This window comes from Babylonia areolata, chromosome 1, assembly GCF_041734735.1.
Source record: "Babylonia areolata isolate BAREFJ2019XMU chromosome 1, ASM4173473v1, whole genome shotgun sequence".
NCBI lineage: Eukaryota > Metazoa > Mollusca > Gastropoda > Neogastropoda > Buccinidae > Babylonia > Babylonia areolata.
Genome location: NC_134876.1, coordinates 81,383,674 through 81,396,173, shown reverse-complemented (window position 1 = coordinate 81,396,173; position 12,500 = coordinate 81,383,674). Strand labels below are relative to the sequence as shown.

The 12,500-nt window shown below is 43.9% G+C and overlaps 1 protein-coding gene across 2 annotated transcripts in view; it reads right to left on the bottom strand.

Annotated features, from left to right (window-relative positions):
* Window positions 1-9,028, bottom strand: part of LOC143288149 (uncharacterized) — a 528,503-nt gene extending 519,475 nt beyond the window's left edge. Inside the window, exons 1-2 of one of the 2 annotated variants that reach the window (XM_076596456.1) lie at window positions 8,998-9,028; window positions 5,927-7,135 (exon numbers count right to left, since the gene is read on the bottom strand). In XM_076596456.1, the coding sequence (XP_076452571.1) occupies window positions 5,927-6,669 (743 nt within the window). In that variant the 5' untranslated portion in view covers window positions 6,670-7,135; window positions 8,998-9,028. Of the gene's footprint in view, window positions 1-5,926; window positions 7,352-8,997 lie in introns of those variants that run through there. The other variant, XM_076596447.1, reaches the window with a different exon arrangement.
* Between the last annotated feature and the right edge of the window lie 3,472 nt (window positions 9,029-12,500).

The window sequence follows — 12,500 nt, the reverse complement described above, 5'->3', positions numbered from 1 at the left end:
CAGCCCCCTCCCTAAGTGCTCTGTTAATATACAGACACCGTGAAGACACGCAAAACAACCCCTGTCATAACAAAAGACTCGAAAGCACGCACACAAACTATCAATAAGCCAAACCACCACACACATATGTACGCCCGTGTGTGTGTGTTCGTTCTATAGTTTAACGTCTTTTCACTGTACGTGATATTAGACGAGGGAAGGTAAAAAATCGAGTGGGAGGAGGGGGTTTGGAATTACTGTGTACGCATACCAGTAAGTTAAAGTGTGTGTGTGTGTGTGTGTGTGTGTGTGTGTGTGTGTGTGTGTGTGTGTGTGTGTGTGTGTGAAAAATTACTGATTTAAGTTTTGTTTAAAAAATAAACAAAACATCATAACAATACAACATATTTCTAATGAAAAACTAACAACTATAACAGCGAACCAACTGGACTATTTAACAATGAGTTGAAAAAGTCATACATTAGCAATGGACTGCTGAAGATCGTCAACACTGAAGATGATTTCAGTTCAGGGATTTGAGACTTTAACATATCGCAAGTTGGTATATGATCGGCTGTTATGTGAGCACCACAGATGCCAGAAACATTACTGACATATTTTGTCCTAAAACAATTCATTTTCCATCTGCAGATTAGAGAAATGATTTGCCTCTTATGAAAATCATTATGGTAATGTTTTCCCATGAAACCATACATTTTCTGTATGTTCTTATGTAACTCCGAGTTACCGGTGTGTTTTTCTTCAAACTGAAATTTTGACCATTGGCCTTTTTCTACCATGGTGTAACATTCCTGTAGTGAAAGCGAAATATTTAAATCTAACTCCTTCGTGGAGCTTCTAGCTCCTTTTTTTTAGCCAAAATGTCAACTTTTTCATTATAGTAAAAAGCGCAATGAGAAGGAATCCAGCAAAAGGTTATGTGAGAGCCTCTCAATAAGAGTTCGTGAATCAAATGGTTAATTTCAATAATGAGTTCACCCCTAACCGTTTCTTTTATAAGTTCAATAGCGTGAAGAACTGATTAAGAATCAACACAAAATAGAATCTGAAATATAAGTTTTCGGAAAGGATATCACGAAGTTTAATGCCATTAGAATTGCTATGAGTTCAGCTGTGACGATGGACTTATTCTCTCCCAGCTGAAAAGAGTTTTGAAAGTTAAGGTCTGGAATAACGAAAACAGCACCAGCTCTATCATTTACAACATAGCCGTCTGTAAAAAATCTTTAGATGATTAAGGTATTTCTCTTCCAAATGGATTCGTACATGCGATGTAAGTAAATATATGTTGTCATCTTTGGTCAGATCAGTGTGATCGATATCAAATTGCGCTCTTTGAAGTTCCCATGCAGGTGTAGGTGATACTACAGACCTTTTAGCTAAATGTGGGGTTTTATTCACGCCGGAATTTGTTAAAATACTTGACGTGTATGTTCCCAGTGTGGTATGAGATATGTGGTATGTGTGTGTGTGTGCGCGTGTGCGTGTGTGTGTGTGTGTGTGTGTGTAAGTGTGAGTGAGTGAGTGAGTGTGTGTGTGTGTGTGTGTGTGTGTGTGTAAGTGTGAGTGAGTAAGTTGTGTGTGTGTGTGTGTGTGTGTGTGTGTGTGTGTGTGTGGGTGGGTGTGGGTGGGTGGGTGTGTGAGCGCGCATGTGAGTATGGGCGTGCAAGTGCGTACGTGTGTGTGCACAGATGCATGGCCGTGTGTTCGTGTGCGCGTGCGTATGTGCGCGTGTGTGTGCGTTTGCGTGAATTGAAGTGCGCACGCACTTTGTGTGTGTGTGTGTGTGTGTGTGTGTGTGTGTGTGTGTGTGTGTGTGTGTGTGTGTGTGTGTGTGCAGGCAAAGCCCCCAAATCAACCTTTTCCAGTTCACGCCTTAAGCGACCATCAATAATCTGACTCACGCGCCGGGTTTCGAATATATCTCCTTGCGTCCTTGTATATCATCATCGAGCGTACAGATAAACGCAATGCTGTGTACTTATGGCATGTGCGTGCACACGACTGCAGGGATGGGGCGGCATTGAGGACCGGTTTTACAGCAGTTTTACAACATCACCACTGCTTTCATAACACGATCTATATACACAGGCACTTGTGATGCTGCATTTATCTACACGCTCAGAAAGAAAGGGAAAGGCTGAGGGGCAGGGATGGAGGAGACGGGGGTGAGGAAAGAGTGAGAGAGAGATCTATAGGTACAGGTAACCGAGAGAGAGAGGTGAGAGCAGACAGAGAAAACGGACAATTATACAGAGCAGAATATAATTATGTGTGATTGTGTGTGCACGTGAGAGAGACAGACAGACAGACAGAGACAGAGAGAGACAGAGACAGACAGACAGAGAGACAAAGACGGAGAAAGAGACAGAGACACAGACACACAGAGAGAGACACAGAGAGAGGGGGGGGGCAACGATGTAAGTAGTGCATAGGCGTGTTTATATGTGTGCCTGTCAACAACATGCATACACTAAGCACCTCTTACACGTCCACCTCTCTCCCCCACCCCCTCATATTTTCTCTCTGTGTGTGTGTGTGTGTGTGTGTGTGTGTGTGTGTGTGTGTGTGTGTGTGCCTCTGTTCTATCTCCATCGAGTCGTCTGGATACTGCAAAATATCAAACATACACCTTTCCCAAGCGAAGCGTGACTGATTACCCACCATTTCTAGGTGTAGACTGACGGGGAAATCAGTGGGTGTGGCGGTTTGTTCGCAGCAAGGACAAATTATGCGGAAAACGCTTAAATGTCATTATCAATCATCCGGGGCATATCTCCATCAAAAGGGAAGTCGTCAACAAAGCAACACATGCACGGAAACGAGCTCGTACGCGTGCGCACGTATATAATACATGAAACACAAACACTCATATTCCCCCGCCCCCACGCCCCCACCCCACGTGCACACACATACACACGTAAACACACATACATATACACACGCAGAAACATTCACACACATATATATACACGCGCACGCATCCTTTCTCTAAAGTAGAAAAAAAATCCTTACCCCAACATAAAAAAGCACAGGAAGCACTGACGAAGTAAAAGGCAACCACCCTCTCTCTCTCTCTCTCTCTCTTTCTCTGTGTGTGTGTGTGTGTGTGTGTCTGTGTCTGTGTCTGTGTGTCTGTGTGTCTGTCTTACCCTTCACCCCAATCCTTCCCTCACACTCAGCTGAATTTTTTTTTTTTTTTTTTTTTCTGTTTTTTCCAGAATGAAAGGCCAGTTTGTTCATACGCCCATTACCTCTGCACCATCTCATCAAAACTTAATCCCCAGCAATCGTACATCTCTGCCGTTCATTCAAGCGCATGTTGTCATTTTATTTGGTTTTCGCCAACTACATACATTCGTGAAGGCGTTTCGGTTACCCACCCACTCGCAAGCGAAAAGTATCTAAAACGGTGCATGACGTTCATTTTTTCCACCCACCTTGTCAACGCTTGCATGCACGAAACTGCACAGGACACTAAAAAAACCGCATGTTGTGAAAACTGACTCAAAACTCCCTCATGCGTAGGACTTGCCAAGCCGGTTCCTTTGGCCCCTACGACCTCTCTCCCCCAACCACCACCCTCCGCCCTTCCTCACCTTATCCCCCACCCCCTCCCCACTGTTGACGCTATGTCAGAAAACCACTGGATGATATCCATCACTATCGCCAACAATCTGTTGTTTGTTGTTGTTGTTTTGTTTGGGTTTTTGTTGTTGTTAGTGTTGTTTTTCAATTTTCGTTCCAAACCGCTGTTTTGATGAAATATAAAGCTGCACAACTGTGATGATATGGTCAAACATCAAGAGTGCATGTGCTCATCGTTCAATCAATGCTCAAATTCTCAGACTCAACTCATTACAAAATATTCATGCTACAATCATACACCGCGGCTGTCAGCAATGCACTTATCTAATAAAAAAAATATTAAAAAAAAAAAAAACACTGGCATGACAGTCATAGTTTATATAATATGCCGGCCACAAAACCCGCACAAAAACACTCACGCGTGCACCAACACTTATGCCACATATAATCGTGTATACGCAGCACAAGAAAACCTGCAGACGATTCGTCAACACACACACGGCTGTCTGTCAATCTGTCTTTCTGTCTGGCGGGCGGGCGCGCGCGCGCGCACACACACACACACACACACACCGGCACACACACACACATACACACACACACATACATAATCATGTTAATGGTTTTAGTTATTATCTTCATTATTGAATTGTTACTGTTAAAGCTAATTTCATGTTAGTTATGCATTTCTTAGTAGTTTTCTACCTTTTCTGTTTTATTCTGACTTCTCTTTCTCCCCTCTTCCTACCCCCCACCCCCACCCCTACAACCTCCCCCCCACCCTCTTTTTTTCCGTCTAATATCACTAATAGTGAAAAGACGCTAAACTAAAGAACGAACATACATATGCACGCGCACACACACACACACACACACACACACACACACACACACACACACACACACACACACACACACACGCACACACACACGCGCGCGGTGACGACAGGGTCAGTAATGACTCACACAGTCGTATTATACATAATAATGTCTACATGCGACAAGATAATGCTTCCTTTGACACCTTCCACAATACAAGCTGCGTATTTAAAGACACTTATGCCTCGGTGAAAACAGCGTACTTGAACTACACATGAACAGAATTGTGTTCAATGTCAGAAAACAGAGGCAGCGCAGAGACGGAAGGATGGAGAGAGCGAGAGAGAGGCAGGCAGGCAGACAGACAGACAGACACAGACACGGAGACACAGACAGAGGGATAGACACAGACACAGAAACACAGAGAGAGAGACAGAGAGACAGAGGGAGAGAGTGAAACTGTTTCACGTCATTGGCATAAATGCCATAACAACATGGGGTTCACAATTTCATGGGTATTGTCAAAGAAAAATAAACATTAGCGAAAACAAAGAAATGTCTCAGAGACTATTCTACAAATGCAGACAACAGTCTTTCAGCGCATATGCGAATTTCCATTTGTGCACATACAAGTAGACCAAGAGAGAGAGAGAGAGAAAAACACACACACACACACAGAGTCACACACACACACACACACACACACACACACACACACAGCATACTTTGAGTGAAAGAGAGCGAGGCCGACTGACTGACAGACAAACCAAGACAGACATTATCAAGCGTGAGTGCACAGCAGAACTGCCCAGCATACCAGGAAAAATCTAATAACAAGGTCAGTAAAGAGTTAACACACGGCACTGCATGAATGCATAAATAGACAGACCAACAGATACAAATACAGATACACAGACAGATAGATAGATAGATAGAGATAAGCATAGACACAAGAAACGTGAGCGTTGAACAGAAACTGTCACTTGCGAACACACACTCGAATCAGAGAGAGAAGAGGGAGGAGAGAAATGAGAGAGACAGACAGACAGAAACAAGGACAGAGAGACAAGGAGAGACAGGGAGGAGGGGGGAAGCAATAGTTCCATCCTGCCAACACCGAGTGTAGTGGAATTGTATTGTGAATGCGTCTGAGTGGCAGCACACACGACACTGATCATGCGGAAAGTTTTTGAGACCCTTGACCCATTTTGCCTGTACTTTAGAGAGAGAAAAAGAAAAAAACACACTTATGTCGTTGCTGTTTTTCTTCTCCGTAATTGTTGTTTATGTAAATATTATTGTTGTTATCTTTCTTTTGTTGCTGTTGTTTTGTTGTTGTTTTGTTTTGTTTTTTCCTCCGGGTTGGTTTTGCGTTTCTCTTGTTTTTGTTGATGTTCTTGTTTTCATTGTTGCCGCTCTCTCTCTCTCTCTCTCTCTCTCTCTCTCTCGCTCTCTTTCTCCTTCACACACACACACACATACACACACACAAATGAACCAAAAAAACCCTGTCGCCCACCTTTGTCCTCTGACGCGCAGGTTCCGAACTGGACCTCCGCCACCTCCTCCACCGCTGTGCTCACCACTGCCAACCGCATCCACTGCCTTCGTCGTCGTCGTCATCAGCGCTGAGGGGGATGATTTCTCCAGTTGGGTTCCTTGGTGATCGATGAGACTGCTGCTGTTGTTACTGACGCTGTCGTCATCGCCGTCTGCGTCATTATATGAAAGGGCGATGGCGTCACTTTCGCCGCTATGGGTGGCGGTGGTACCGTTATCCAGGTTGCTGTTGCCCCGCGGAGGGGTGGTGGTGAAGGAGTGGGGGGTGGGGGACATGTGGGACTCCGCGGGGGTCAGCTTGACCTGGGGGGTGGCAGCACAGGTCATGGGGGCGGAGATGTGGAGCGGGGGTGAGGTACGTTTGGGGTGGGGGTGGGGACCCCCCCTGTAGTGATCCTCGCCAGGTCGCGTTTTGGCCAGGGAGGAGGAGGTGGTGGTGGTGGTAGAATGGGGGGTGGAGGGGGTTGCGGAAAGAACAGGTGGTTTCAGCAGAAGTGGTGGCGGAGGGTTGTTACCGAGCGGGGTTGGGGTTTCGCCCGTGATCGCGGCTGCTGCTGCTGTTGCAGTGACCAGCTTGGCATCCCCATTCGGGAAAAACTGCCGAGTCAGCGCCGGCTTCCCCCCTCCTCCTCCGTAGCACCTCTCCATAACACTGCCGTTCTGTACTCCCCCACCTCCTCCTCCCGCGGGAACTGAGAGCATGCTGACGAATGAAAATGCGCCTTGAAGTCGGCTACACGTCAACCGATACAACAGCACAACCACCACCGCTGTCACACAGGAGTTTTCTGATACCACCGAAGTTTCTGTTTTAACTGCAGGTTGACGGCTTCCCGAAATGAATGAGCTGAATCCGCTATACTTCAATCCACAACATTCTTTCACTCAAAGTAATCCAAGTAAATTTCCAGAGCTCTGTAAACTTTTTTTTTCACACACTTTTTTTTTTCCACTCCGTCTTTGTTTAATACTCAAAAACCTTCACCGGCTAGAGGAATCAATCCTCTAAATAAAAACACCTCCCTTACCGAATCAAAGCACCATCCGATTCCGTCAGGTGCATCATCACCCCATGAAGAAAGCTTTTTTCACAAATTCCGGTGTCAGTAAAATCTGGTTCCTCATAATCCGATTCCACTGGACATCACAAGAGTGGGTGTGGCACAACCTGTAGCAGAACAACACATCCTCCGTTCACCGTTCCTGATTATCCCTCACACGCACTGCACAAAGCTCTAAACAACAAAACACGAACACACACGCGAACCGCCCTCGTGGGAAAGTGACGAGAGCACATGCACACACACACCACCACGCACCGACCAACTCCACAACGTGGAAGAGGAGCCGGCTTTTCAAATCGCTTCCCTCAACCTCACCGGTCCGCCAGCGGTCCGTGTGTCTGACGGCACTACAAACATTCACCATGTGGCGAGCTCGCGCTCTGCTATATTTAGACCCGACCTCATGGCAACACATCTGGCCCTGAACGCAGCGCGCGCTGTCAACCAATCACATTTTCACTCCGAACCAATCACATTTCATGTCGCTGATAGCGCGAGCTTGATTGACACTTGCAGGCGCAGTTTTGAGCGCGGGTCAACGACACAGAAAGCGAAGAGAGCGTGTTGGGGTGTGGGGGGTGCGGAGTGGGGTTGGAGGGGTGTGTATGTGCACCTGTGTGCATGCGTTTCAGTCATGCGCGCGCGCACGCCGTGTGTGTGTGTGTGTGTGTGTGTGTGTATGTGTGTGTGGATGGGATAGGGGTGGGATGCAGACTGTTTTGCATATTATTTGGCTGTCATAGTTTGTTACGCTGATCCAACGTATGACTGCTACCACTGTGTAACGGAATGTTCCACTTTGTGGGTGTGTCCAAATACGCCTCGACTGAGCGAGTGCATGTGCACCGCCACTCATGAAGAGCACACTGTGTGTGTGTGTGTGTGTGTGTTGAAGACAGGGAAGAATAACTCATTTTTTGAGCATGTGTCCGTGTTCCTGCTCATTTGTGTGTTATGCAAGTCTCAGTTCCTGCGCTGTGTGTGTGTGTGTGTGTGTGTGTGTGTGTGTGTTTGTGCACGCGCGCGCGCGCACGCCGGCGTGCATGTGTATGTAGGCTATGTGTTGTATTCAGTTGTGCGTTGCGTTAATATGACTCCGCCCCCCCTCCTCCCTCCCTCACCCCCCTCTCTCTCTCTCTCTCTCTCACCCTTCTTCAACCTGCTCTAGTGAGACGTATCAAGATCCACTTTAATGGAAATACGACCTTCCTTTTATGTGTGTCGGATTAAAGTGCAACTGGTGCTGCGGTTTGGTTATTTTTCCCCCCGCTCAGCTCGAAAAAAAAAAAAAAAAAAAAAAAAACAGCGACCGGGATCACCTGTGACTGCGTGTGACAGAGTTTAGCCATGCGTGACTCAAACTGCTTTTAACAGTCCGCAGAGCAAACATTCTGGAACTGATATCGAGCAGCATAGATTGAGCGTAGCAGTACGTGTGAGCCGCATAACCGTTCCGGCAATCAACGAAGGAACAAGTCAGTGACACAAATGTTAGGCCGCCAACTGCGACACTGACAAACACCGGGCTGCAAGTGCGCACGCTTGTTTGCTCGTAAACAACGCACACACTGATGCGCACGCACAAATGCACACACATGCATATAAACAAATGAGCAGAGTGTAAAGTTACGGAGTGTTTCTGACGCAAATTTTCATATTACCAGCCAACAGCAACAACACACACACACACTCACACACATGCTTTTCTCCACATACAGATATTTGCCCAAACAAAACCAAACAACAACAACAACAACAAAAATATCAGTCTCATTAACGAACTCGTGCATGGCTGTTACATCTGTCGCAGAATTACGCCCCATACCAGACATTATACGTCAGATAAGTCGTACTTATATCTAAACAAAAAAGTTTTACTAAAACTAAGACAAAGTGATACTAACAATCACTTAACTTACCACGCCCATTCTCGAATTTATACGCTGGAAAATTGAAACTGTCATACCTCGTGTTGTTTCATTTTGAGCCACGGTGACCATTATTTTTGCAGCACTGCAAGTCACAGAACTTTCATCTAATGGGTGTTGACCTGTATCCGGATATACAGTTTGTAAGTAAGATCTATCCGGAGATACAGTTTGTAAATAAGATCTTTTCAAGCGCTGGTATGGCACAAGCAGTTTTCTGGGCAGTAACCTCGAGGCGGAATTGGATCACACTGTGTCTGTCCGTGTGGTGTCGGCAACTCCTCGCTGTGAGACACGATCGTCTGCAACCATCCAAGGGAGATAATCGAGTGAAATGTGCTCTTTCTGTTGGGAGAGCGCTTGCTGAAAATCTCTCTCTCTCTCTCTCTCTCTCTCTGAACGAAACATTTGTTAATTCAGACAAATACGACTACCATGCATTTAAGGACTATGATACATATGTAGCTAAGGCAGTTAAAATATCATCTAATGCCAGAAACTCTGGTGGGGTTATTGTGTTTGTACGCAAGGTATTTTCAAAGTTAGTGAAAAGAATTAAAGTAAAATATGAACACTTGGTGATTTGGGAAATAAACAAATTGTTACTTAAGTTGGAAAAAAATGATTTCCTGATTTGTCTATACATTCACCCATATGACATTAAATACTGGAATACTGCAGAACATGGACATGGCATAGAAGTTCTGGAACAGTGCATTGTAGATCTGCACGAGCAGGCAAAAGATTTTGATTTGATGATAATAGGAGATCTGAATGCACGGACTGGTTGTGTAAACGCTCTGTCCTCAGCTGACAGCACCGAAAATGACAAGTGGGATTGGTTGTATTTTCAGGAAGATGATTCGTTTAAGAGAAAATCTGACGACAGAGAAAAGAACGCTTTTGGTAAAGATTTGTTAGAGATGTGTTCCGCATTTGACTGTGTTATTTTGAACGGGTTATGTCATTTTGGTTTTGATGATTCATTAACATTTGTCTCGTCTACAGGTGGAAGTGTAGACGAGACAAATGTTAATGAATCACCAAAACCAAAATGACATAACCCGTTCAAAATAATCAGATTTGAAGGTTTTAAACTATGGAAGTTTTTTTTGTTTGTTTGTTTTGTTTTTGTTTGTTTTTGTTTTTTTTTGGGGGGGGGGGGGTTAACTTTGAGTGGAAAGTTTGAAGTGGGGAATCGTTTTAATTGTTTGTTTTTTACCCTTGTAGTAGTTATTAACGTGGCGATAGCCTTGAGATGGCCTTAGTGGTCGGCGAGGCTCTAAGCACCATAATTTCATTTCATTTCAGGTGGAAGTACCATAGATTATGTTATAATGTCCAGAGAGTCAGTAGTGTGTTATGGATTTTGTACGCTCATTGAAGGTTGTTTCATTTATTGACTCACCGCATTTCCCTGTATCGTTTATAATTGCTCAAAGTGAAGGCACTGCTTGTACTGAGAAAGTAAATGATATTAAATGGATTAATAGATTAGCTTAGGATCAAACAAATGAGAATGAGAACAGTTTCAGAGAAAATCTTTATTCAGACGATTTACAGAATATGTGTGTACATGCATTTTCTCTTTTGGATTACAGTGTAAATGAGGCTTTGGAGCTATTCAGTAATGTATTGTTGAGAGCGAGTGAATGTATGAGGAAGCGTGTGTGTGTTGGGAGTGATCAGCGAAATGCCCCATGGTTTGATGCTGAATGTAAAGATGCAAAACACAAAGCCAGACAATTGTTAACAATGTTAAGACAAACCAAGGATGATAAGCACCGATTACCCTATGTGAAAGCTCGGAAGGAATATAAGGATTTGTGAAAGGTAAAGAAAGTCAGCTATAGACGTGATAAAGCCAGACGTCTAGCATCACTGAGCAAAGACAGCAAACAGTTTTGGAAAGAAGCAAAGCAAGTGTCTGGAAGAAGGAAAATTGGAGTATGTAAAAACATTAAAGAAAATGAATGGTTTGAACACTTTCGGAATTTATTTACTCAGAACGAGGTTATAACTACTGATAGCAGAGCCATTAGTGAAGTGCAATCAGAGGAATCAAATATATCTGATGAACTAAGTCATGATATTTCAGAACAAGAAGTTGCAGATGCTATTCGGAAATTTAAAAAATGCAAGGCTTGTGGTGTAGACAGTATTTTGGCAGAAATGTTAAAATCAGCTGATAATATTGCTGTACATTTTTTAACAAAACTGTTTAACATTCTGTTTGATAAGGGCACGTATCCAGATGAATGGGTGAAGGCAATAATTGTTTCAATTTTTAAAAAGGGATATAGTAGTTCAACAGACAACTATAGGGGCGTGTCTTTGCTCGGTCTTATTAGCAAATGTTATACATCAGTGCTAAACGGAAGACTTGTCAAATGGGCTGAAGAAAATTATATGCTTTTGTAGCCGAACCGAGTGGTACTTTCAAGGGTACGGACGGCACAAAAGACTTAACTAAATATTGACTGACTGAATTTAAGGATAGATGAGAATTCCCGCGCACAGGCCAGGAACATATAGAGGCCAGTCACAAATAGGGTTTTCTATTGTTTTATTTACAATAGTTATTTAGATTTAGAGAACTAAGAAGAAGAAATAAGAAGAGAATATAAGAAAGAGAAGACCTAAGAGAAGACAAAGAAGATGTTAGAAGAGAAGACATAAAAAGAGAAGACAGTGCAGCGATACGTAGCGAGATGTCGGCCGTTGTGGGGATACACACAACAAACACACTGCTCGCGACACAGGAAGAGAGAGAGAGAGAGAGAGCAGCTTTGGTCAGATGACTGACCAGGTATGAAATGACCACTCATCACTCACTGTGCCAAATTACGCAGGTTAAGCGTCACTAATCTGGCCAAATCTGACAACAACTGTGTTTCTTACAAGGTGTTCAGTGACAGATTTCTAAATGATTCCTGAACCGATTTACGTCGGATAAGTTGCAAAAGAAAGAGCTCAACACCTACTTTATAAAAGTATAAAATGAAGTGTTAATTATTTAAGATGATTTTATCATCTTAATTTAAGTCACCTGAAAAGGGTCAGTTTTAACGAGCTCGTCGCTGAAAATTACAAACTGCGTTAAATCAGTTTAACGTAGAAAAACACAAATGGAATAGACTTAAAGGTGGAATTGCGACGGTTCTGCCAGTATATAATACTTGTAGTTTACTGATCCGACAAAAGAGAAATTAATTAACTACGGTGGAGCAGAAACACAAGTTTCCTCTCAGCCAGTGACGTACCGTGACACTGGTTGAACAGGAAGTGTGTGGCGAGTAGGACAGAATGACGTAAGCTTAGCGTCAGCTGAAATCTTTAGACTGAATCAAACAGAGCAGTGTAGAATGGGCATGGGTCAGTGAAATTTGGAATGGCGTCGTGCTTTATGCCTGAGTCATTGAAAGACAGCAGGTACGCTGTGACTACAAAAATGGCGTCTGCTACAGCTCAGATTTCCGCTTGCACTGTGAATTGAACTAAGGTTATTTGTAGCCAGTTAAGTACTAAGGTTATCTGTAGC